The following is a 25,918-nucleotide window of genomic DNA, read 5'->3' as shown; positions in this document are numbered from 1 at the left end:
CAAGAATTAACAAAAAAACTTAAAAAAGATTTCCAATGTGTTCTTTGGGCACTTTGACATCAGCAGCCTGCTCTAAACCCGGTTTATTGTTTTTTTGTGACTTTTTTTTTTTCAAATCCTGTTCATCTGTTTTATAGTTATTTATGCTTCTTTTGTCCTCCGCTGTCCACTGTTCTCGTTATTTAAGCACAATATGCAATCCAGGTCAGGTAAATAAACCAGGTTTAATATTTTTAGGGGGAAAAAAATTGAAATAATTTCAAGAAAACGTTTGAAAGTCCCTCAGATACGATGGGAAAACTCAAGACCAGTGTAAAACATACTAGGAAGTCTTGTTAATTGGAAGCAAAGAGTAAAGCAATAAGCAGAAGGTTTAAAAATATTTATACGTCAAAGAAAATATACAACCTTAATTTAAAGTAATCTGATATTAGAATAAACATTTATTTATCTGAAATCATAAATCTAATATGTTTACATTTATCTGTAGCTCCTATGTATATCAGTATTGTTTTGTAACAGCCTCTAGATGTGGACACATGACTGGTAGCTGTCATAAAAACAGCAGACTTTGTACCTCCTGTGATTGTGGATAAAACATCAGCTCCTTGTTTCCATAAATCTGCTGTTTCTCTCCTTCATTCTCTGACCTTTTCCACAGCTGGCCAGGAGAGGGCAACAAAGCATTATAAAAGAGAAGTTCTCTGGCTGAAAGCACAGAATAATTAAAAAAACATTTTAATAGTTCACATTGCACCATGTTCTCCAGAATCTGCCTCCAGAGGCGTCTTGGCCTGCTCCTCCGTCTCATCTTCTCCTTCTAGCTGCTCTAACGGCTGCTGATCCTCCTTCAAAGCCTCCGTGGGCGTGACTTGTTCCATTTCCTGTTCCAAATCCCCCCTCTCGTCTGGGTCACTCTGGGTTTCTTCGGCCTCCATCTTTTCACAGTCTTCCTCTCGGTGTTCTTTCAGACCTCCCAGATGCCCAGATTCAGCCTGCTCCTCGTCCCCGTTTTCTCTTGGAAAATCCAGTTCACACGGGGGCTGTTGGCCATTAGCGGCTTCCACTTCCTCTCCTGCTGCCCTTCTGTGCTGCCTGGTGGGTGGGCGTCTCTTGAACGATAACCGTGCGCGAGTCTGTGTGGAAAACATAAATTTGATTAGAGCTCCTCAAACCAACAAAGGGATATATAATTAAATATCTTTTTTTCATCCTTAAATGATTTCTGTGCACAGATCTAATTAGTGTTTGCGTGAGAACACCTCACAAGAGGTACCTGAGGCTAACTAGGCTAAGGGGATTAAATCCTCAATCCACCATTTTGCACTGGATTATCTCAGACCTGTTAATACAGAAGATGCTCAGCAACCAATGAAGCACATCAGCAGGGACCGAGTGCATTTGCCTAAAGCTGTGTGATGGGCCTCGGCTCATTTTGGTTCATTAGTGCCTTCTTTAGTCTTTTAAATGACAAATAAACTAAAATAGCCACATAAATTAAAGGGATTAAATTGGCTGTGTCGTAAGCAGATTTGTGTTTTCTGTGCTGCACAGCTGGTGTGTTCACCTTGTTGAAGCTTGGCAGCGGCGTGCCTTCAGGGGGGCTGTCGAAGCTGATGGGATCCTCCTCTTCGCTGGAAGGCTGTGACGGTCTTAAGGGGGGGCTTAGGGGGCTGCAGGCCAAGGCAGGGGACAACTGTGCCGGCTGCAGCTTTACCTCAGGAGCTTTGGGCGAAGGCAGCAGAGCGGTGGGGGACAGAGCAAGGTTGGCCTGCAGGGAGGAAGCAACATCCTGAAATAATTTCTGCTAAACTCAGATCAACTTATTAAGACATCTAATTTTTTTTAATGCAGATCAATGGAGATCCATGCATTTAGGTTGTCAGAAAGTAAACATTTTGTCACTCAGATTTTCTGTCCTCTATTTTAAAATATTTCTGCTTTCAAAAACTCCTCAGATGAGTACAAACACTAACTTTATCCTCCCTAAAATGGGTTCAAGACAACCGGGGCAACCTACCTGCACAGGGGAGAAGAGGAAGAGGGAGAACCGGCAGCCTTTTTGTCCCATGGCTGCCCGTCGGTGGGAACCGATAACTAAAGGATCTAATGTGATGAGTTAGAGCCTCACCAGAACCCCCGTGGCCCGTAATCCCATCAAGTCATTAATCTGAGCAGATTGTGCCTTCGGGGGAAACCCCTCCCTCCTTTCTGCCCTGAGTAGCTTTGGCTGCACCAGCACAAACGCAACAGTAGGGGGCAGCAGTGACTCGAGCAGCCACTGTTTAATAACACTTTTTATCATTGCAGCTTTTATTTTATAACTGAATAATGAAACAACACAAACCTGCAGCTTCTCAATCATGGCTGAGTTCCTCAGCTTTATTTTAATGCTACTGGGTGATGCTGGTTTCTGTAATAAAAACAGTCAGATCTGAATTAAACACAGGAAATTCACGTTGACATGATTGCTGCCTTTATATACCTTCTAATAAATACAGTAAAAATGACAACAATACTAAGAGGAAACAAAATGCTATTCTCCAAATAATTTATTTTACTACGTTGTAAATTTTAATAACGTTAAAGTTTATTTTTTGCAGCATAAGACAAAATCTTCCTTGTAAAGTAGTGAAAAGTTAAAAGTGACAATTGAAAAAGTTGTGATAAAAATAGATTCATAAAAAATCAGAGATTATTAAAGATAAAATACATAAATGCATAGTATTTCATGGTAAATGGCTTGCATTTGATGGTGTCTTCTAGGGTTCTACAACCCCCCAAGGCGCTTCACAACACAGGTAGTCATTCACACACACACACACACACACACACACACACACACACACACACACACACACACACACACACACACACACACACACACACACACACACACACACACACACACACACACACACATTCCCACCCAGGTGAACTGTTTTGTGATTGTTGCAACATGTATAAACTTTATTTTCCCATCCATATTTAGCAACAAGGAGAGAGTATGTGATTGCAGCAACCACAGTTGACCACAGGATGTCACTATTACTTAATTCTTACACAATGCACCCTTAACTGTAACAGCTAAAAACATACTTAATATTTAGATTAGAATTACATTTTACTTTTTATATTTGGTGTCATTTTTGTCATCTAATTCTTTTTTCTGTTAGTTTTCTTCCTTTATCATGAGTTTGTTTCAAAATCTTCCAACTTTATTTAATTTTATAAAATTAGACTAATAAAGCAAAAACATAAAGTAAAGTTAAATTGTGAAAAGGAGAGAACTAATTTAGCATGAATTGCATAATTTAATAGCGTCATTGATAAATAACTAATAAGAAATTATAAAAAATATACACACCCTTCCTGCAGACATTCATGAAGAAGAATAAAATTCTCGAGATGACTCCATTACCTTTAGTTTTTATAATTTTTCTAAATATTTGTTTTATTTTTAATTCCTTCAAAATTTTCACTTTTTGTTTCTCCGCTCTTTAAAAAATCTAAATGTTATTGCTTAAAATTAAAGAGCAAGTCACTCCAAATCAACATTTTTTTGCTGACAAATTATATAAATGTGTGTCTGATCGTGCTGGAGACAAGTGTAGTCAATAATTCGGCATTTTAATTCATCTTAGTTAAAATTTAAATATTCTGCCTAAAACTGTCAGCGATGCACCGTCGTCAGGTAAAAACTCAGCACTGCATTTGAATTTAAATCTGCCATCGCTATTGGCTAAGAGGTACACTATGATGTTAGATGGTACATTATGATGTCACAATGTCGTGAGTGTGTGTGTTTGTTAGTGGCTCCACCCTCTCGGTCTGCTAGGCATTTGTTGCATTTTTCAAACAGGAAGTGGGAGTTGAGTAAGAAACTGGTAGGGGGTGACATGCTCTTTAACTAAAAATGAAACCTAAACTAAATGACAGTGTTTTCCTATAATTCTTTTATTTTTCTCTTTTGTATCAATAGAAAAAAGTTTTAGAGGTCTTAATATTTACTTAGACTGTTGCAATTGATAATAATTACTTAAATGTACAATTATTGTCTGAATTAGATCATGTAATGCTCTCTTTATGACAAATAATATGGATTCCTATAATAATGCACAGACAGGAAACATTTTCTCTATTATGTCAGGTGGAATTAGAAAAGGGAAAAGCGCATTAGTCCACAAGGACTGTGATGCTGCAAGAACGATAAATCCAGAAAAAGTCAATTACTCACAGAAGACTCATCATTTTCTTGTTCTGGACTTTGAAACTTCAGGGAGCTTGGAGGTTTTCTTCTAAACGGCACCTAAAAAGAGACATAGAGGAGAGAAAAATCTGTTAGCAATGAGCAATTAAAAAAACTGAAAACAGATATAAAATGTGCAGCGACCTCATCATTTGAGTTGGGAATTGGCAGAATTTGACCTTTTAACCTTCCAGCCAGCTCCGCCACAGAAGGCTTGGATGGAGAATCCTTCTGCGGAGAAAAAAAACCACATTAAATGATACTCTTCCCTGATTTCCTTTGTTGCCGTGCAGGAAAACTACAAATAATTTTTCAATTAATGTGCACAAAGCAAATCTGCACAGTTTTCATCCTTTAGAAGACTCGATGTTTCACTTCCTTTTCCTCCTTGGGAGAAAATGCAGCCGAGCTGAGACACTGAGTTGGGGAGGAATACCAGCTTGGGTCTGTTTTTTGAAGAACTGAACCAAAACTTAAAGAGGACAGGAAATGAGTCTCTCACCCTGCAGCTGTTCAGCATCACGCTGCAGCATGTGACAGCAGCGACCCAGCACCCAGTCGCTATCACTCTTTTCTGTCCTTCCCAGTATTCCCAGGCTGTTTTCTGCACACCCCCTCTTTGAGGAGGACTCTATCTGGAGTTGCGGTGATAAGCAGGAGCCCAGTGAGTAAGAGCTGCATACTCTCCTGCATCATGTTGCTATTTCATAATTTCCATCATTCTTTTTCCCCTTCCTTTCACCTCATGTCTCCATTTTATTCAAATTGAGCTCTAAAATATTTATTTTTCTCCTCCAAACTCACTGTGTGTTTCCTGAGTCATGCACATCCAGTGCCTTCAGACCCAGATTTTTTTTTTTTGGTGTGCAAACGTTGGATCTCTGCCCATAAAAACACAGATCTCCCAGAGCGTCACAGAAACACATTCCAAATGTTAATCTCACGCCTTGTTTTGTTTTTCTGTTCTTGTTCCCAACATGACCCCACCATCAACCGCCTCTCCTCCACCCAAGCATGGAGGCTTCTCTCAAATCCCAAACCTTTCCCTGAGCTCTCTTCTCTCCTGTTTGATAAACAGCAATTACTAGGATCCGCCCCCCCAGCACCATTATTTTGCAACATCTAATTGTTAACTCCTTCCTGTTCTTCGTAAACAAAGGCCCCCTCATGACCAAACCAAACCAGAGTCACAAGCGTGCAAAGCAAAGGAAGCGGCGCTCTTTGTTTTGAGTTGTTGCTCAGATGTTTTTGGGTGAACAAATGTTTTATTTTTTTTTTCTTCTAATTTCTGTAAAAATGCTGTCGCTCTGGGCTCGAAGCTTGGAACAAAGATTTGTAAAAAAAAAAAATTAAAATTAAAAAACGTCCAGCAGAAGGAATTATTCAATAATTTGGACACCTAACATGTTCCCCTTCATAATAAACTCATAAGCATTGCTAAGGAGGCAGGAGAACTAAACTAAATATGAAACAATTCAATTTGGTTCCGTTCAGTTTGTTTATAAAGTGTCGAATGATGACAAGAGTCGTCTCAAGTTCAGTTCATTATGACAATTAGTTACGTTTTCTACATAAGGAAACCCAGCAGGTTGCATCGAGTCACTGACTTGTGTCAGAGTCTTTACAGCAATCCTCATACTAAGCAAGCATGTGGTGACAGTGGAGAGGAAAACTCCCCTTTAACAGGAAGAAACCTCCAGCAGAACTTGGTTCAGTGAGAAAGAAAGAAAGAAAACGATCTTTTCTATTGTGCCTCTCAAGATAAAAATTAAGAGGCGCTTCACACAAAAAAAGTAAAGTATAAAAAAGATTTTTTTTAATCATTAAAATATGTTTAAAATAGCAAAAACTAAAATTGTGATTTAAAAAAGTATAATGTAAGGAAAGGGAGAGAGAAAATGAAATAGGAAAGAGGGAAATCAGTGGATCGCGGGGAAAGGCAAAATAAGTAGAAAGAGCAGAAAAAGAGAGGGTGATGACAAAGGTCAGAACAGGTGAGTTTTCAGCTGCTTTTTAAAGGAGACCACTCAGTCCACTGATCTCAGGCTCAGAGGGAGAGAGGTCCAGAGTCTGGGGGCCACAGCAGCAGATGATCTGTCATCTTTGGTCTTTAGCCTGGTGCTGCACAACCAGTGTGAGCAGCCGGCTGCCACGACTCACTGGGGTTTGAGAAGACAGAGCAGACACACACTGATACTAAATACGCATTGTGAATACAAAGTGATAATAAAATATAGTTTATAAAACTGAATTATTTATTGACTAATGTTAATATAACAATTGTATAATAATCTGCTTTTTAAATATAATAATAATAAAGTGATTAAATGGTCCCTTGCCACACAAAGATCCACCACCAGAGGGCAGTAGATATGTGTAGGGCTGAATATGACGGATTTCAGATGAAGGTACTAATCCTGATGTTCCATTTGAATACTTTAAGTTCTCGTTCACTGGTAAATAATTTCGTACCTGTTCTATTTTAAATATGATAAGTCACTCCGAGCTGCTCCTCCTTGAACCGTCACCTTATCGTGGTGGAGGAGTTTGAGTGCCCTAATGATCCTAGGAGCTATGTTGTCTGGGGCACTTAGTGCCCCTAGTAGGGTCTCCCATGACAAATTGGTCTTAGGTGAAGGGTGAGACAAAGAACGGTTCGAAGGATCTTTCATGGCGGTTAAAACGAAGAGTCGGAGTACCCGGCCCGGAGGGTTACCGGGGTCCCACCCTGGAGCCAGGCCTGGGGTTGGGGCCCGTGAGCGAGCGCCTGGTGGCCGGGCTTTCGCCCATGGGGCCCGGCCGGGCCCAGCCCGAACCGGATACATGGGCTCGTCCAACTGTGGACCCACCACCCGCAGGAGGAACATGAAGGGTCCGGTGCAATGCGAATCGGGTGGCAGACCAAGGCGGGAGCCTTGGCGGTCCAATCCCCGGACAAGAAAACTAGTTTTTGGGACATGGAACGTCACCTCGCTGGTGGGGAAGGAGCCGGAGCTTGTGGCAGAGGTTGAGCGGTACCGGCTAGATATAGTCGGACTCACCTCGACACATTGCATTGGCTCTGGAACCCGAGACCTGGAGAGGGGTTGGACACTCTACTTTGCTTGAGTTGCTCCGGGTGAGAGGCGGAGGGCTGGGGTTGGCTTTTTGTTAGCCCCGAGACTCTCTGCCTGTGTGTTGGGGTTTACCCCGGGGGACAAGAGGGTAGCTTCCTTGCGCCTTCGGGTCGGGGAACGGGTCCTGACTGTTGTTTGTGCTTATGGGCCAAATATCAGTTCAGAGTACCCACCCTTTTTGGAGTCCCTGGGACGAGTGCTAGATAGTGCTCCATCAGGGGACTCCATTGTCCTGCTGGGGGACTTCAATGCTCACGTGGGCAATGACAGCTTGACCTGGAGGGGTGTGATTGGGAGGAACGGCCCACCTAATCTGAACTCGAGCGGTGTTTTGTTATTGGACTTCTGTGCAAGCCGCAGTTTGGCCATAACGAACACCATGTTTGAACATAAGGATGCCCATCGGTACACTTGGTACCAGGGCAGCCTAGGTCACAGGTCGATGATAGATTTTGTAGTCGTATCATCTGACCTGCGGCCGTATGTTTTGGACACCCGAGTGAAGAGAGGGGCGGAGCTGTCAACTGATCACCACCTGGTGGTGAGTTGGATCAGATGGCAAGGGAACATGCCGCGTAGACCTGGCAGACCCAAACGCATAGTGAGGGTCTGCTGGGAACGCCTGGCAGAAGAACCTGTCAAGACGGTCTTCAACTCCCACCTCCGGCAGAGCTTTGACCACGTCCCGAGAGCAGTGGGGGACATTGAGTCCGAGTGGGCCTTGTTCCACTCTGCGATTGTCGAGGCGGCTGTTGCTAGCTGTGGTCGTAAGGTGGCCGCTGCCAGTCGTGGTGGCAACCCCCGTACCCGCTGGTGGACACCAGAGGTTCGGGGAGCCGTCAGGCTGAAGAAGGAGGCCTACAGGGCGTGGCTGGTCTGTGGGTCTCCGGAGGCAGCAGACAGGTACCGGATAGCCAAGCAGGGTGCAGCAGTGGCAGTTGCCGAGGCAAAATCTCGGGCGTGGGAGGAGTTTGGTGAGGCCATGGAGAAAGACTATCGATCGGCTCCAAAGAGGTTCTGGCAAACTGTCCGGCGCCTCAGGAGAGGAAGGCAGCAACTTGCTCACGTTGTTTACAGTGGGGATGGGGAGCTGCTGACGTCAACTGAGGCTATAGTCGGACGGTGGAAGGAATACTTTGAGGAGCTCCTCAATCCCACCAATGCGCATTCCGAGGAGGAACCAGAGCTGGGAGGCCTGGGGATGGACTGTCCGATCTCGGGGGCAGAAGTTGCTGAGGTAGTCAAACAACTACACAGCGGCGGAGCCCCGGGGGCGGATGAGGTTCGTCCTGGGTATCTCAAGGCTATGGATGTTGTAGGGCTGTCATGGTTGACACGTCTCTACAACATTGCGTGGTCATCGGGGGCAGTTCCTAGGGAGTGGCAGACCGGGGTGGTGGTCCCCATCTTTAAGAAGGGTGACCTGAGGGTGTGTTCCAACTATAGGGGGATCACACTCCTCAGCCTCCCTGGAAAGGTCTACGCCAAGGTACTGGAGAGGAGGGTCCGATCGATAGTTGAATCTCAGATAGAGGAGGAGCAATGTGGTTTTCGTCCTGGCCGTGGAACTGTGGACCAGCTCTATACCCTTGCAAGGGTGATGGAGGGGGCATGGGAGTTTGCCCAAGCAATCCACATGTGCTTTGTGGATTTGGAGAAGGCTTATGACCGTGTCCCCAGGGACATCCTGTGGGGGACGCTCCAGGAGTATGGGGTGGGTGGCTTTCTGTTAAGGGCCATTCATTCCCTTTACCAGAGGAGCGTGAGTTTGGTCCGCATAGCCGGTAGTAAGTCGGACCTGTTCCCAGTGAGGGTTGGACTCCGCCAGGGCTGCCCTTTGTCACCGGTTCTGTTCATCACTTTTATGGACAGAATTTCTAGACGCAGCTGTGGTGTGGAGTGTGTCGAGTTTGGTGGCAGGAGAATCTCGTCTCTGCTTTTTGCGGATGATGTGGTCCTCCTAGCTTCATCCAGCTCTGACCTTCAGCTCTTGCTGGGTAGGTTCGCGGCCGAATGTGAAGCGGCTGGGATGAGGATCAGCACCTCCAAATCTGAGACCATGGTTCTCGACCGGAAAAGGGTGGCTTGCCACCTCCGGGTCGGGGGAGAGGTCCTACCTCAAGTGGAGGAGTTTAAGTATCTCGGGGTCTTGTTCACGAGTGAGGGTAGGAGGGATCGGGAGATCGACAGGCGGATTGGTTCGGCGTCTGCAGTGATGCGGACACTGAGCCGATCTGTCGTGGGGAAGAGGGAGCTGAGCCAGAAAGCCAGGCTCTCGATTTACCGGTCGATCTACGTCCCAATCCTCACCTATGGTCATGAGCTTTGGGTAATGACCGAAAGAACGAGATCGCGGATACAAGCGGCCGAAATGAGTTTCCTCCGTAGGGTGGCCGGGCTCAGCCTTAGAGATAGGGTGAGGAGCTCGGACATTCGGGAGGGACTCGGAGTAGAACCGCTGCTCCTCCGGATCGAAAGGAGCCAGTTGAGGTGGTTTGGGCATCTGGTCAGGATGCCTCCTGGACGCCTCCCCGGGGAGGTGTTTCGGGCATGTCCTGCCGGCAGAAGGCCCCCGGGTCGACCCAGGACACGTTGGAGAGGTTACATCTCCAATCTGGTCCGGGAACGCCTTGGGGTCCTGCCGGAGGAGCTGGTGGACAAGGCCGGGGAGAGAACGGCCTGGAGCTCCCTAATTGGGATGCTGCCCCCGCGACCCGGACCCGGATAAGCGGAGGAAGACGAAGACGAAGACGAAGACACTCCGAGCTGCACATTATTGCCTAACGCAAATATAGTCTTCAATCCCCATCGTCTGCATTAGCTGCAGAAAGGAAACTGATGGGAAATGCATCAGGTCAGAAAAATCCAGTCTCTTCTACATCAGATTAGTATTCGTGGACTCACTCATCTTGGTTTGAAACCACGAAGGACTGTGTTGATTTGGCGGCAAGGAAAGAGTAATAGAAGCTAACTTTAGAGGCTAACAGTTGTAGCTAGCATTAGCAAAACCACAACATGGCGGAACACATTCAGGTTTGTGTTATTTGTGGAGATTAAACATCCATGTTGGATTTTTTTTACCCAAGAGAGAAGAGTGAATGAAGGAGTTGAAAGAGTTGTGTTGCTGTTAGCCAGTCAGAGAAGATAGGTGTGCATATCATGAATATTGATGAGCAAGACTCTAAATCCTGCCATTTTCTAGCTAACTTCGATTTCCTGAAACAGGAGCGCCAGAGCAAATTTTTTCCTCAGAAAACGACTAACAAGCCATACGTTTTTGGCAAGTCAGACCTGCAGAGTCAGGAATCAGTATTGGAATAAGTGTATATTTATTTTCACCTTGCATTTGCAGGATACGTTTTCCCCTGCAATTGTACTTTTAGATTTATTTTCTATTGTAAATGTTTATTTATTTATTTATGATTAAACTTGTAAATATCATCCAATCATTTCCCACCGGCCTCTCCCTGGGCTGCCACCTTACCGTGGTGGAGGGGTTGAGTGTCTCAATGATCTTAGGAGCTAAGTTGTCTGAGGCTCTCTGCCTCTGGTAGGGTCACCCATGGCAAACAGGTCCTAGGTGAGGTGTCAGACAAAGAGCAGCCCGAAGACCTCTTATGATGAATTATATAAATGGAAACCATGTTCCCTCGCCCGGACGTGGGTCACCGGGGTCCCCCTCTGGAGCCAGGCCTGGATTGGGGCACGTTGGCGAGTTCCTGGTGGCCGGGCTTTCACCCATGGAGCTCGGCCAGGCACAGCCTGAATGTGGGTCCCCCTTCCCATGGGCTCACCACTCGTGGGAGGGGCCAAAGAGGTCGGGTGCAGTGTGTGACGGGTGGTAGTTGAAGGCTGGGACCTTGGCGGTCTGATCCTCGGCTACAGAAGCTGGCTCTTGGTACATGGATAGTCACCTCTCTGGTGGGTAAGGAGCCTGAGTTGGTGTGTGAGGTTGAGAGGTTCCGACTAGATATAGTCGGACTCACATCAACGCATGGCTCTGGCTCTGGAACCAGTTTCCTTGAGGGGGGTGGACTTTCTACCGCTCTGGAGTTGCTCCCACTGAGAGGTGCCGAGCAGGGGTGTTGCCCCCCATCTTAGTGCTTGCACGTTGGGGTTTACCCCAGTGAATGAGAGGGTTGCCTCCCTCCGCCTACGTGTGGGGGGACGGGTTCTGACTGTTGTCTGTGCTTATGCACCAAACTACAGTTCAGACTACCCAACCTTTTTGGAGACCTTGGAGGGGGTGCTAGAGAGCGCTCCTTCCGGTGACTCCCTCGTTCTGCTGGGGGACTTTAACGCTGACGTGGGCAATGACAGTGAGACCTGGAGATGTGTGGTTGGGAGGAACGGCCCCCCGATCTGAATTTGAGTGGTGTTTTGTTGTTGGACTTCTGTGCCAGTCATGGATTGTCCATAATGAACACCATGTTTGGACATAAAGGTGTCCATTTGTGCTCTTGGCACCAGGATACCTTAGGTCGCAGCTTGATGATAGTCTTTGTTGTTGTTTCATCTGACCTGCGACCGCATGTCTTGGACACTCAGGTGAAGAGGGGGGGCTGAGCTGTCAACTGACCATTACCTGGTGGTGAGTTGGCTCAGATGGTGGGGGAAGATGCCGGTCAGACCAGGCAGGCCCAAAAGTATCGCGAGAGTCTGCTGGGAATGTCTGGCAGAGTCTCCTGTCAGAAGGAGCTTCAACTCCCACCTCCGACAGAACTTCCAAAATGTTCCAGGGGAGGCGGGATACATTGAGTCTGAATGGACCCTGTTCCGTGCCTCCGTTGTTGAGGCGGCCGACAGGAGCTGTGGTCGCAGGATCGTCGGTGCCTGTCGTGGTGGCAACCCCCGAACCCGCTGGTGGACACCGGCGGTTAGGGATGCTGTCAAGCTGAAGAAAGAGTTCTATCAGGTCTTTTTGGCTTGTGGGACTCCAGAAGCAGCTGACGGGTACCGGCAGTCCAAGCGGAACGTGGCTCAGGTGGTCGCCAAGACAAAAACCTGGGCATGGGAGGAGTTCGGTGAGACCATGGAGCAAGACTTCCGTACGGCTTCGAGGAGATTCTGGTCCACCATCTGACGCCTCAGGGGGGAGGAAGCAGTGCGCTATCAACACTATCTATAGTGGGGATGGTGTGCTGCTGACCTCTACTCAGGATGTTGTGGATCAGTGGGCAGAATACTTCGAAGACCTCCTCAATCCCACCGACACATCTTCCAGTGAGGAAGCAGAGTCTGGGGACTTTGGGTTGGCCTCTCAAATATCTGGTTCTGAGGTCACTGAGGTGGTTAAAAAACTCCTCTGTGGCAAGGCTCCAGGGGTGGATGTGATCCGCCCGGAGTTCCTTAAGGCTCTGGATGTTGTGGGGCTGTGTTGGCTGACGCGGCTCTGCAATATCGCATGGACATCGGGGGCAGTCCCACTGGACTGACAGACCGGGGTGGTGGTTCCCTTATTTAAAAAGGGGGACCGCAGGGTGTGTTCCAACTACAGGGGGATCACACTCCTGAGCCTTCCTGGTAAGGTCTATTCAGGGGTTCTGGAGAGGAGCGTCCGTCGGATTGTTGAACCTCAGATTCAGGAGGAGCAATGTGGTTTTCGTCCTGGCCGTGGAACACTGGACCGGCTCTATACCCATAGGGAGATCCTGGAGGGTGTGTGGGAATTTGCCCAACCAGTCTACATGTGTTTTGTGAATTTGGAGAAGGTGTTTGACCGCGTCCCTCGGGGGACCCTGTGGGGGGTACTCCGGTGTCAGAGCTTGGTCTGCATTGCCGGCAGTAAGTTGGGCTCGTTCCCAGTGAGAGTTGGACTCCGCCAAGGCTGCCCTTTGTCACCGATTCTTTTCATAACCTTTATGGACAGGATTTCTAGGTGCAGCCAAGGTGTGGAGGGCATCTGTTTTGATGGCCTAAGGATCAGGTCTCTGCTTTTTGCAGATGATGTGGTCCTGTTGGCTTAATCAGAACGTGATCTTCAGCTTTCGCTGTAGCGGTTTGCAGCCGAGTGTGAAGCAGCTGGGATGAGAATCAGCTTTTCTAAATCTGAGACCATGGTCTTGATTCGGAAAAGGGTAGAATGCCTCCTCCGGGTCATGGATGATTTCCTGCCCCAAGTGGAGGAGTTTAAGTATCTTGGGGTCTTGTTCGCGAGTGAGGGAAAACTGGAGAGTGAGATCGATAGGCAGATTAGTGTTGCATCTGCAGTGATGCGGGCGTTGTACCGGTCTGTCATCGTGAAGAGAGAGCTGAGTCAGAAGGCGAAGCTCTCAGTTTACCGGTCGATCTACGTTCCTAACCTCACCTATGGTCATGAGCTTTGGGTAGTGACCGAAAGAACAAGATTGCGGATACAAGCGGTCAAAATGAGTTTTCTCCTAAGAGCGGCTGGGCTCTCCCTTAGAGTTAGGGTGAGAAGCTTGGTCATTCGGGAGGGGCTCGGAGTAGACCCGCTGCTCCTCCACATCGAGAGTAGCCAGTTGAGGTGGCTCGGGCATCTTGGTCAGGATGCCTCCTGGACGCCTCCCTGGTGAGGTTTTCTGGGCACGTCCAACCAGGAGGAGGCTTAAAGGTAGACCCAGGACACGCTGGAGGGACTACGTCTCTCACCTGGCCAGGGAACACCTTGGGATTCCCCTGGAGGAGCTGGCCCAAGTGGCTGGGGAGAGGGAAGTCTGGGCCTCTCACCTTAGGCTACTGCCCCCGCGATCCGACTCCGGATAAGCGTATGAAAATGGATGGATGGATGTAAATGTTGATATTTATTTATTTATTTTTGATTAAACTTGTAAATATCATTCAATCATTTCCCACCGGCTACAACACAAACCCAACATAGTTTTTCTTCTCAGTGCCTTAACACAAAAATGTTATCATGCAACGTCAGTTCAGTTAAATTTAAGTTTCTTTAAGTTTTGTTCCACGCATATGTGGTACAGATGTGATGTGATTAAATGCAGTCAAACGAGTGTTCAGACCCCTCTCCAGCATCAGAAACTTTACAAGATGCTCATCTAGTTTGTTACAATCAGTCTTTTTAATTTTCTAAGAAGCTGATTAAAAGTTTAGAGATACTGATGGGATTATCTTTCCTAACCAAAATGTTTACTGAATGACCACCCCTTATGAGATTTTTTAGCTCCGATGAGACAAAATGCAGCATTTGTACTGTAAACTGTACGAGAAAAGAAAAAAAGATGGATATCAGAGCTGGGACCCCAACAACGACTGTAAAAGAGTGGGAAACTATGTTTCTCAACAAGGGAACTATTTTTGGGGTGCGGTGCTTGGGAAAAAGCCCCAGAGCCGTTCGGGCAGCTTGGATCACAACTCTGCTCCGTAACCCCTTGGCTCCTCAGAGAGCGTTCCTGGAAATGTTAAACCACATCTGAGGCAAACTCTAATCAAGCACGAACAACGATGGAGAAAAAGCTGAACTTAAGCTAAGGAACACAAGTTTTCCAATAACATGTTGAAAAAAAGCCTTCGTTGCAAAGTAAAATAACTAAAACTATTTTAAAAGGTTAAAAATGACACATGTTGAAATGCCACTGTATGTCTCTTTGTATAAAAATACACAAAAAATGCCAAGTGAGCAGTGTTTCTGCTGGCATAAACGTTCTTTTTGTTTCTGATGGAAGCACGAGATTTACTGTATGACCAGCCAGTGTGAAAGGAGAAGAACCGCAGACAAAAGCTGGATTTGTCTTGTTCCGTTTCCAGAGGCAAGAGAAGAAAAGCACGTGATGGTAAACCTGGACATAACCGCTTGGGTTATAAAATCAGCAGAAAGGTGAGGAATAACAGACCAGAGAGCCGATAAATAAATGACTTCATTTATCTGGAAACCCAGAGATTAGCTGTTCAGCAGGGTCTATTTGTCAGAAGGTTGTTCCACAGAGAACAGAAAACTCTCTTTGGTGCCAGCTGCCTTCCAGGGAAAACAAGCACAACACGTCCTGTAAATATTGGACTTTTTCAGATTTAAGTTACATCTTAAGTTTGCAACTAAAACCGAAGCTGTCTCAAAGGGAGGTGCTGCAGACTGGTACTGTAAACTGGTGAAAAAAATATGAACCACTCAAAAACAGGAGATACATTTCTGAAGATCTGGGAGAAGAACGCTGCTGGTGATGTGCGTTTTGTCTGAATGCAGGCTCATTGACTCGTTTGTGATTTGGAAGTGTTTTTCTGTGTAGAACGTATGAAGAATGACTGTCTCACCCATTGTAGATCATTTTCTGAGCAGCCTCTGTTCTGAGAAATAGCTTTTATGTCCAGGACTAAGGGTCAAGTTCAATCAAGACTAAAGTGGTTTGCTGCCATCTTAAAATAATTCCAATCTCCAAGATTTTGGTGTTTATTTGCAATAGCTGCGCTTCCACTATCGAAGTTACAAGACATTTTCGGGACAGGGGAAGTGAGCCTGTATCTCCATACAAAACTGTCCCTGTTAGGACTTTGCTAAGACGCCAGCATATTGCAAGTGTTTTGGCAGTGAGTGATATCACTGATCACCACCAAAAGGCATCCATGGACATTAATAACATTAAAAAAACTTAATTCTTTCAAAGAATGCCATAATTTAAATCATTTGGTGACAAGGAGAGCAGCTGTGTTGCGTATAAAGCATTATGTAGGAAAGCACAAAGTAGCGTTAATTACAGCGTTTTCGAGGGATTTCCACGGCAGTATTGAAACGGCGATTTTAAAGCTGAATCGACACGGCTTACTTTGTTTTCTTTACATTCCGCTTCTCCAGCAACTCTTGCAATTTAACAAATGATGTTTTTTGGGTGACGTCTGCCGATGTCATTTCTTACAGAGTTACATCCAATCAGAACGAGTTAACCACCCAGTCCCACCCAGTGATTCTACCGAGCCTTTCCAAGTCCAGTGCAGATACGCTGTTGATTCCTGAAATTGCCTGGAAAGTGGTCCTCTCTGGCCAGCCGGGAAACTGAGAGATGCACATACTGTGAAGGTCCCGTAAAATGACCCAGGAGTTCCGATGGTGTAACGTCCACTAGGGTCAATTTTCTCATGTATTGATCAACATAATAACCTTTCATCTACAGAAATAAATCCACTTTCTATGCGACCTTCTAAATCCAGAAGGTTCTGCTCAGCGCGTGACGACATTCCATGAAGACAAAACATCCAAACAAACATTCTCATCCAAGGTTCCTGCACTCTCTGTGTGAACGAACATTCTTCACACTGAATTAGTGAAGACTCCACGATGTTATAAGTTAAATAATCATATGTGATGAAAGAACAAGATGTTTAAATCAAATGTTTGAATAATCTCTGCTTAAATCAATGAATTTAAAATGAATATTGTTCTTACAATGATCCATCTATATCACAAACCAGATTTAACAAGTTAAACATTGTTTACACTCATACACATTACAATAAGATACATGTTAAGGTTAAAAACATTTTTGTATCTGAAGGAAGGCGTGGCTTTCTGAGGGATGTTGGTTAATACTCAGAAACTTGTCAAATTCTGATTGGCCAAACTTGGCCAGAAATCATAGCAAAGTAGTTTAATGAAACAAGAATTACTTTCCAATTAATTCAGTTACCAGCTGACCCCGATTTGGCCAAATCGGGAAAGAAGACTTTTTTTGAAACAAACTCCTTTGCGATGCTGCAAGTGATTACAGACACTACAGCTCTTTTCAGAGCTACTCCAACTCTCAGACATCCACCTTGGACACCTAATCTGCAGACCTGGGTTGCATCTCATGGTCGGGGAAGCTGAACTCAGAGGAAGCTACTAATCTCTGAGTATCATCGTCTCAACGTCCAGTGACCTCACCACTCTCTGACCACAACCCTCCGCACCACCGGGAGCAACTCATACGAGGGTATCGTAAGCCTGCATACTGGTGTCTGATGAGGTTTTCATCAATAACTATCTCTCTAGTTATAACAAATTATTTTACACCCAGATTTCACAATTTCTCTCAGATACACAGAGTGGTTGCTACAACACCTCACATCCACCACACCACATCTCCTTATTCATATCTTGTCATGTATAAATTATTAGTTTAAGAAAAATAATTAAATTCATTTTATAAACTGTATACTGACTCTGTCTGAATTAATACGGTGTGTTTATGGTCACTGAACAAGCAAAGAACCCTAGAATCTTCTGATTAAACAATCAAACATCAGAATGATATTTCATTTTGTATGGAATATCACATCTTATTGGTCATAATTAATTTGTATTAATTGCTACAGTGGAAATGTGCCTAATACTTAATACTTAATAAATCTCAGTTCCTTCCATCTATGGGTCAAGTCCAGCAAAGTAAAAGCTGATGATGATGTGAATTTCTTCTCGTTCTTGTGTGAACTGCTGTGAAATTACAAAAGACTGAAGCTATTTTAAGAAGTCAACAAGTCCATGTTTATCCTGACTTTCCATTAATTCGTTTGTAAAAGGGATTTTCCAAACACGGGCCATTCAGTAAGCTCAATTTCAACATTTTAACACAGAAAAAACTTGAAAGGGGCTAAAAATTCTTTCTCCAAAAAATTCTATTGTTCATGTAGCTGAATCTGTAAAGATGTTGAAGGAGATGCAACATTCAATAACTAATGTAGATAATGGGAGTAAAGGATTTAAAATGAACCCTAAAGTGTAAACATCTAGTGAATCCAGTGTTTAATGAAAATGTTGGGGTTCTATCTTGATAAAGCAATGAAAACACTAATAGGAGAGTTAATTAAACATCTGGACAAAACCCTGAAGACCTGCTTCAGTCCTTTTACCCAGTCTCTCTGCTGTTCCGCCCCAGGGTGACACAATGTTTGGCACTTCTTGCAAGCATAAGATCACATAATCCACTGGCTTTGAGAACGCCCTGCAGTGATGAAGTGATGAGAAAGGTGCAACTGTGGCATGGTGAAATAGTTCCAGGACATTTACAGAAAAAACCACCCTACACCACCTCTTTCATCCTGACTCCACGTCCCTTCCCTCAGCCCTCCTCAAGGGGTTTTCAGCACGTTATTTACTCACAGAGGAAACGAGGAGGCTGCAGGAGGAGCTCACAGCACCAAAATAAACGTGTTGTAACAAATAAATCCCCAGCGTTCTTCTTTTGCGATGACGTGTGATTTTACATTTAATATTACAATGTATTTTTTTAAGTTTGATCAATTTACCAGCACATCTATATTATTTTCTCAATATCTGAGTGCAACGTAGTATGCTAATTGAAGATTTACACAAATTTGAGTTTGTTTTAAAGGAGCAAGATGTAACAAATGTACAGTGAACTAATCACAAAACAGCCTAATGTCTCAATCATGTTGAAAGGAAGGTTACATTGAAACAAATTCTTTCTCAGATGGCTCGGGGTTCCGTTTTTCTCCTTTCTAAAATTCTTTTTAAAAATTTTTGTTTTATTTTATTTTTTCCGTGTTCCTGTCTGGCTGTGAAGCAAACAGAATTATGGGCTCGACACACGGGAGGCGACATCGCCTCTCCTCCATTTATTTTCAATGAGACATGCGCGACAAAGCGATAATCGCGGGTCTCCCTCCTACCAAGCGAAACGCGAAAAACGTGTGTGTGAAATTTTGCGCTCGTTCACGTGTCGTGCACAGGCGACCCGGCGACACGATCCCAGAAAGTTGAAACATTTTCAACTTTTCATCGCTGTCGCTCGGACGAGGACCAATCAACGGAGGTTTCATTCACTGACCAATGAGTGGACAGGATGCTCCGTACACCTCCGAGCAAACATGAAGGATAAGTTGATTATTATTATGTTTTATAAAGTAAAATCAGCAGTAAGATTTCACATAACTCTAGCAGCACCTTGTGAAACATCATATCTACCACTTTATTAACTCTGAACCGCTTAAATAACCTTAATTCCCTCCAACCTGACACAGCTAAGCAAAACAACGGACGTTTCGATTTCACCATGGAACAGAACGCGTAGACGGCTTTGCCACTGGCCGCGGGTCGCCTCCCGTGTGTCTGGTAATAAAAGCGACAGCGACAAATTTCGCTGATTGCGGTCGTTTGTCGCCTCCCGTGTGTCGAGCCCATCAATGTCTGAATGCTGGTGACAAGCCTTACAGATTTACTCTCAGGTGGAGCATCAAAGCTTCTGCTTTTAATGTCATACTTAAGCGAGCACCATGTGAGCACCTGTGTGCATACACGCGCTTGTATATGTGAGGTTTCTCTATAGGAGCGTACAATAGAGAGTGTGAGGGGCCACAGATCTGACCCCCAAAGATGCATAGCAGATGGAAGGAGCTCCAAGTCTCAGAGATTTAGGAGCTGCCCCAGAGTACAGGGACCCCAGGGAGACTGCGACCAGAAAAGCCCCTGCCCCCCTCCTTTCAAAAACTCTAAAGAGGAACGTAGTTACTGTTCACAATCCAAGAGACCGTGAGGTTGCCATGTCTGCACTGAGTTAATGCTGCAGCACCAACACCGGCAGGCAAAAAGCTGCAGAGTTATTTAAAGAACCAATGCCAGTAAACAGAAGTGACCCAGAAGTTATTTCTTGTGCTCCTAAGAGGTCACAGCATCTTTTTTTAACTCTAAAATTGAATAAAGCAGGCTAGAGAGGCTAACTATGAGCTAACAATACTAACAGTGAATCGGAAGCTAATAGTCGGGTCTAAAAATATTTCAAGCCACTTTTTCAGTCACCAACAACTTGATATTACAGTGAAATGTATGTGTGAAGTAAAAACTGAGTCAATCATTGCCTTTTATGTCCTTTGATTATTTGTCCAGAACTATAACAGCAAGCTGACAGCAAGTCGGCAAGCCGCCACACTTCCTGTATTTCCCCAGGCACATTACCATGATAAGTGTATAGTAAGTGCCCCAACTGTAAAACACCCAATAGTGCTAACACCAGATATAATATTGTATTTATCTACTTATCAACTAACTGTTAATGACTCATCTTTGCTTGTCTTCTAGAATCCTCTGGTGCTGTACCTAGCAACAGCCATGAAACTATCTTCTTCATAGACTTCATTTGGATATCACTTTTAACAAACAAAGTTATATGTCAACATGCTGAATACACAAGTTCGAAACCCACAAAACGGCAGCAAGAAAGGTATTTTTTGTTTAGAAAAGTGGGCTGCAGTACCCAAATTTGACCACAGGATGTCAATCTTACATATTGCACCTTCAACTACAAATGACCATAGAAAAACACTCAGCAGCCTAAAACTACATATCACAACCTCAATAAAAATATACATTTAACAAACTCCTCGCTAACGCAAGAACAGCTTCAGAGCTCTAACTTTAACTTTCACCATTTTTATTTTTAGCATTCTAATTCAAATGTTCTTTTTCTAATAAATGTTTTACATGTACATGTACATCTATTAGTCAAACTTTTAAGTAATTAGTAACATCAGCCAAATACTAAATTTACCTCAAGGGTGGGATGGTATTTGCAAAGTAAAAGCTGCTTGGAGCACTTATGTTTGCGCTCTTGCTGCCAAAAAAGGAAGAAGAATGGCCAGATGCCAGAATTAGAACCAGCTGGTGCAGACAGAGCGGGTTAACTGCTCTTAAGGGAGATCTGAGAGTAAAGTAGGTTATAAAGTCAAGATGATATCTGACAGTCTGCAGATGTTAATGGAACGATCTGATTTTGTTTAATGTGCATGTCAGCCATGTTCTAACTAAATCATTTAATGTTCACACAACATAAATATCACATTCATACAATATACTATTTATTAAAACAGGTGGGAGTGTGCATCAGTGGGACTAGATATATCTATAATTTCTGTAGTATCTCGGGTGCTCTTCAACATCATAACATTTTCAAAAGTAGATATAGAAGAAAAAAAGTCATGATCTGATGCCCTGAAGAAGGTTGCACGTAACTGAAATGCGTCGGCTTAGATGATGATAAATAATTGTTCCAAGTGCCTCAGATTATGACTTTTTTTCTTCCTTATCTACTTTTGAATTTATTTATATTGTGAGAATCCATCGCTCCATTTTCATCCGCTTATCTGGAGCTGCGGGTTCAGTAGCCTAAGTGGGGAGGCCCAGACTTCCCTCTCCCCAGCCACACAGGCCGGCTCCTCCGGGGAAATCCAAGGCGTTCCCTGACCAGCCGTGAGACATAGTCTCTCCAGTGTGTCCTGTCTTCCTTTAGGTCCTCTCCCGGTTGGACGTGCCCAGAAAACCTCACCAGGGAGGCGTGCAGGATGCATCCTGACCAGATGCCCGAGCCACCTCAACTGGCTCCTCTTAATGTGGAGGTATGTTCCGAGCCCCTCCCGGATGACCGAGCTTCTTCCCTATCTCTAAGAGAGAGCCCAGCCACCCTGCGGAGAAAACTCATTTCGGCCGCTTGTATCCGTGAACTCGTTCTCACACTACCCAAAGCTCGTGACCATAGAAGAGGGTTGGAATGTAGATCGATCTGTAAATCAAGAGCTTTGCCTTCTGGCTCAGCTCTCTCTTCACCACAACATGCCAGTACAGCGCCCGCATCATTGCAGACGCTGCACCAATCCGCCCATCAACCTCGCACTCCATCTTTCCCTCACTCGTAAACAAGACATTATGATACTGCAGGACCTCTTCCCTGACCTGAAGAATGCATTCTACCCTTTTCCTATTCAAGGCCATGGTCTCGGATTTAGAGAAGCTGATTGTAAAAATGTGAAAAATGTCTATATTTTGCAAACATGAAAGTTATATTGTTGGAACAATAACATTATGAACGTAACTTTGCTCTCATTTTATTTTGCTTTGGTGGCAGCTCTACACTTCCATATATCTAGCAGATAAGTACATGTTTGCATTATTAGGCTGTTTTTTAACACTGAAAATGTTGTTTTACCTTTTTGCTGACAGTTTTGACCACTCCTGCAGTCTTCTTCAGAGCTAGCCGCTAAAGGCGGCGCCACTTCCTTTTCCAGAAGAAGTTTTTCTGTGCACGCACCTTTTTCAAAAACAAGTTGTACGCACGTACTTCTAATGCAGTTAAACATTTTGCAGGCAACAAAAGCTTTTTTTCCTTAAACTCCTGAGACTGAGGTGCAACAGCAACAACAAAAACGTGATAAAACCATCTAAAATACTTTGCTATGGTTTTTATCCAATCGCAATAAAGCTAAAATCTGTAATTATCAGGTAGAAAATATAAGAAATATGAATAAAGTCAAAATAAACTTACAGGAAACAGTACAATGTGATTTTTCTATTAACGTCACCCTGTGCACATTACTATTTAATCGGTTTCATATTAAATTCTTTAACCGTCTTAATAAAGTAAGAAACTCTTCAGGCAAATCACACAACGGTGCAGCCTTGTGACCTCGGAGTCTGCATGACTCTTTCTACAGTCATCATCTTGTTTTATGTCATGAATCGATGAAGTCTGCCGCCAAACAAACAAATCTGAAGATTTCACAAACATCTGCTGGTAAAGAAGAGCTCGTAGAACAAACTTTGGGGTGTGAGAGCTTTAAAAATCATGCAACAACACTCTTCAAATGACGTACCGCTGCATAGGAAGAAAGGGGAAATGAAGTCATTAGTGGAGTGGTTGGATCAGAACTGAACTGGTTTGTTGGGTTTACGGTGCATTACATAAGAAGTGTGCTCGCCAGATGGTTGGCAACACAATCCCAAATACTCACTCCTCTGCTGTTTTTCCACCAAAGGAAAACCACCAGTGCAGAAAACACACACCCAAAAATCAGGTGCATTAAACACACACACACACACACACACACACACACACGCTACTACACAACTTTCCAGTGTTTCATCAGCTTGCTATACCAACACAGAAAATGTGAACACCCTCTATAACTATTTCTTAAGACAAGCCTGTTTATAGAACAACCTCCAGTGGTGTGTTTGGTTTCTGATTAATCTGGTAAAAATAAATCAGTGATGGTAACAAACACACCTCTGTGGGAAAAGGTAGAAACATTTATTAAAATGTGCTTAAACACATAAAAATCTCAGCTAGTTGGAGCTAACCATTAGCGTTAGCAACTCCAGAGGACCATATTCAGGCTTGTGTTGTTCGTGGAGATAAAATATTGTTTTTTGTACCCAAGAGAGAAGAGTGAATGGTGGTAGATGTAGACTGCTGTCAGCCAATCAGAGGAGAGATGTTTGCATATCATGAATATTAATGAGTAAGGCCCGTAACATAATTGTTTTCCACTATTACAGCTAACCGCTACATCCTCAAACTGGAGAGAGAAATTTTTCCCCACGGAAAACAACTCAAGTTATTCATTCATACCGGAGACCACAGCAGACGTATTAACTCATTCACTGCCACTGACGACTAAAGTCGTCATTTTAGATCCAACCGTTCACTGCCAATGACGACTAAAGTCGTCATTTGCATTTTTTTTACTGTTTGAGCATCGGAACGAGCCCCAGCGCTGAGAGAACAAACATCTCAGCCCTGAAGCCGATCTTCATCCGCATACGTCACAGATCACATGATCAGGAAGCAACACAACCATGTGTTTGGAGATCGTTTTGGGCCGTTCCTGTAAAAAAAAGTGAGGCGCGAACCGGAAAAGCGTCTGCCGATCACAATTTGACAACGGATTATGAAAAAACGGATAACACTCGAAACACGCGGCTTCTTCCTGATGTAAGAGGTGAGTCTCCTCTTTGTTTTGGTTGTTTTGGCATCGATATCATGCTAGCGCGCAACGTTCTGTGACTCTTAAAAAAATAGTAAAAACGGTGAGAAACGCTGGCAGCGAAGACCGTTAGTGATCAGGAAACGGCTGGCAGTGAATGAGTTAAATGAGAGGGTGAATGAGACTTTTAGGATGTGAAGCCATTTCTCCTAACTCAGGCTGTTCTAGAATCCATCTACATGGAGTGAAATAATAATTTATTTATTATTTTTATTCATTATTTTTACACAAAAGAAGCACTTCAGAATGGTTTATATGTCATTTTCAGAGTTCATTCAACACCATCTACAGAAAAATAAAGAAGTTTTTTTGATTCTACATTCAAATAAAGACATAAAACTTGTGGAGAGTATTCATATAGATGTGATAAACACAGTTTCAGGTAATGGTTCACCATTATTGTCATTCTTGGTTTCTTTCCACGATTCTAGAACAACTTGTAGACTCATGACACAAATGCTTTTTAGGTCATTTAAACACAAATATACACAAAGGCAGTGCTCTAATGAAGGTCAAAACTCATTTCTATTTCCATTTCTGCTGTCAGGTAGAAAACCAAAGGTCAGAAGCTTACTTCCCTACTCCCTAATGTGCTGTCAAGGAAAAAATTGGGTGTTTATCTTCCTATTTTTTACAGAACAAGAACAAATTCAAAAGTTGGAAAGAGCTTTTTTTTTAATCAGGGAGGAGGCCCCAAAAAACATTAGCAGACAGGGATGGAAAAGTCCTTCGTCTCTTTTTAGCTTTTGTCCAGGACACTTAGGCGACAGAAGTGGACTTCTGCTGAGGAAAATCACTTAAACCACCAAACTTGAGACAGATGTTGTTATCTGCTCCTTTTCCTTCCTCAGGCACTGCAGCCACTTGATATGAAATGTGTCTGCGTCAGTGTGGAAAACGGGGAACATTGATTTGGTGAGAATTTTTGGCTCTTTTGTGTTTGTGCGGTTAAGTTGGCCTGTTAGAAGCCAATGTGTGACAGATTTTATGTCATAATGAAGTGAAAAACAGGCAACTTTTTGGTTCAAACAGCAATACAATAATCTACAACACCAACACAGCATGAAAAGCCACATTCATGTGACTTACTGATTTAGATGAAAACCGTAAAATGTGTAAAAACCTCAGATTTTAAAGCACAAGATTCAGCAGAATTTCTACCTCCATCCCTGGAATGCTCCAAACACACCGTCTCCCTCTTGGAATTTTTACCTCCAATCCGCTTCAGACTTTTGGGGAAAAACTGCTGCAGCTTGAGAGGAGAAGGAGAAACTGTGTTTATATCTGGAGCCTAATCAGCCTCGTGGATGTGGAGGGAGGAGCGTGCAACTTTCAAGCACGCAATTCTGCAGAGGATTTTCAAAATAAGACTCATTTGTTGCATCAAATTGCTCTTTTTTCTGTTTTTGCCCTCACATACCGTATTATAATATAATTAATTAAAGGGATAGCAGCGTTTTTAAAAAAGTGGCATTTCTGTCTTGTTGTGGAAAAATCCTTGAACAACCTCAGTTTGGAGACATGGAGATTAGTTTTCGACCAGCTGGGACTTGTTACAAAGAGTTTTTACTGTCATAAAACAACTTTTATGTTGATATTTTGTAGCACTAAACATTTTACACCACCACAAATGTATCATTGCATGTTTATTTATAAAGTTTTGTGGTTGTTGGGGTCTGGTAACTGGCCCCTATAGTACCTACTTTGTTTGTGGGACGCTCCATAATAAATGGAGAATAATATTGTCTGGACATTTAAAGTGAAACCAGGTAGCTTGAATCTAACTTTTTCCTGACCGTAAAACACTTGAAATCATTTTGGATCTTCCTTTTTGTTT

General features: G+C 43.9%; 1 protein-coding gene across 2 annotated transcripts; it reads right to left on the bottom strand.

The window, feature by feature from the left end:
- Positions 1 to 134: 134 nt before the first annotated feature.
- On the bottom strand, positions 135 to 25,357 carry zgc:153184 (capZ-interacting protein). Of its 2 annotated transcripts, none has more exons than XM_015951317.3 (6): positions 25,243 to 25,357; positions 4,394 to 4,480; positions 4,238 to 4,309; positions 2,348 to 2,413; positions 1,568 to 1,771; positions 135 to 1,136 (listed from the first exon to the last, which is right to left on the bottom strand). In XM_015951317.3, exons 1-6 carry the CDS (start codon positions 25,246 to 25,248, stop codon positions 747 to 749), a joined length of 825 nt encoding a protein of 274 aa, XP_015806803.3. In that variant the 5' UTR covers positions 25,249 to 25,357; the 3' UTR covers positions 135 to 746. The 2 variants fall into 2 exon arrangements, with proteins under 2 accessions (XP_015806803.3, XP_015806802.3); XM_015951316.3 differs by lacking the exon at positions 25,243 to 25,357 and adding an exon at positions 4,592 to 4,712.
- Positions 25,358 to 25,918: the final 561 nt, after the last annotated feature.

This window comes from Nothobranchius furzeri, chromosome 13 (assembly GCF_043380555.1).
Source record: "Nothobranchius furzeri strain GRZ-AD chromosome 13, NfurGRZ-RIMD1, whole genome shotgun sequence".
NCBI lineage: Eukaryota > Metazoa > Chordata > Actinopteri > Cyprinodontiformes > Nothobranchiidae > Nothobranchius > Nothobranchius furzeri.
Note: the sequence above shows the minus strand (reverse complement) of the source record. Positions and strands in the feature narration are given on the sequence as shown.

What these genes read in the sequence shown, in the direction of transcription:
- zgc:153184 (XM_015951316.3), bottom strand. An exon ending in TTCCCAACTCAAATGATGAG is followed by an intron (nt 4,310 to 4,393) that starts GTCGCTGCACAT and finishes GTCTCTTTTTAG; the next exon opens with GTGCCGTTTAGAAGAAAACC. An exon ending in CCATGATTGAGAAGCTGCAG is followed by an intron (nt 1,772 to 2,347) that starts GTTTGTGTTGTT and finishes TCCTCCCTGCAG; the next exon opens with GCCAACCTTGCTCTGTCCCC.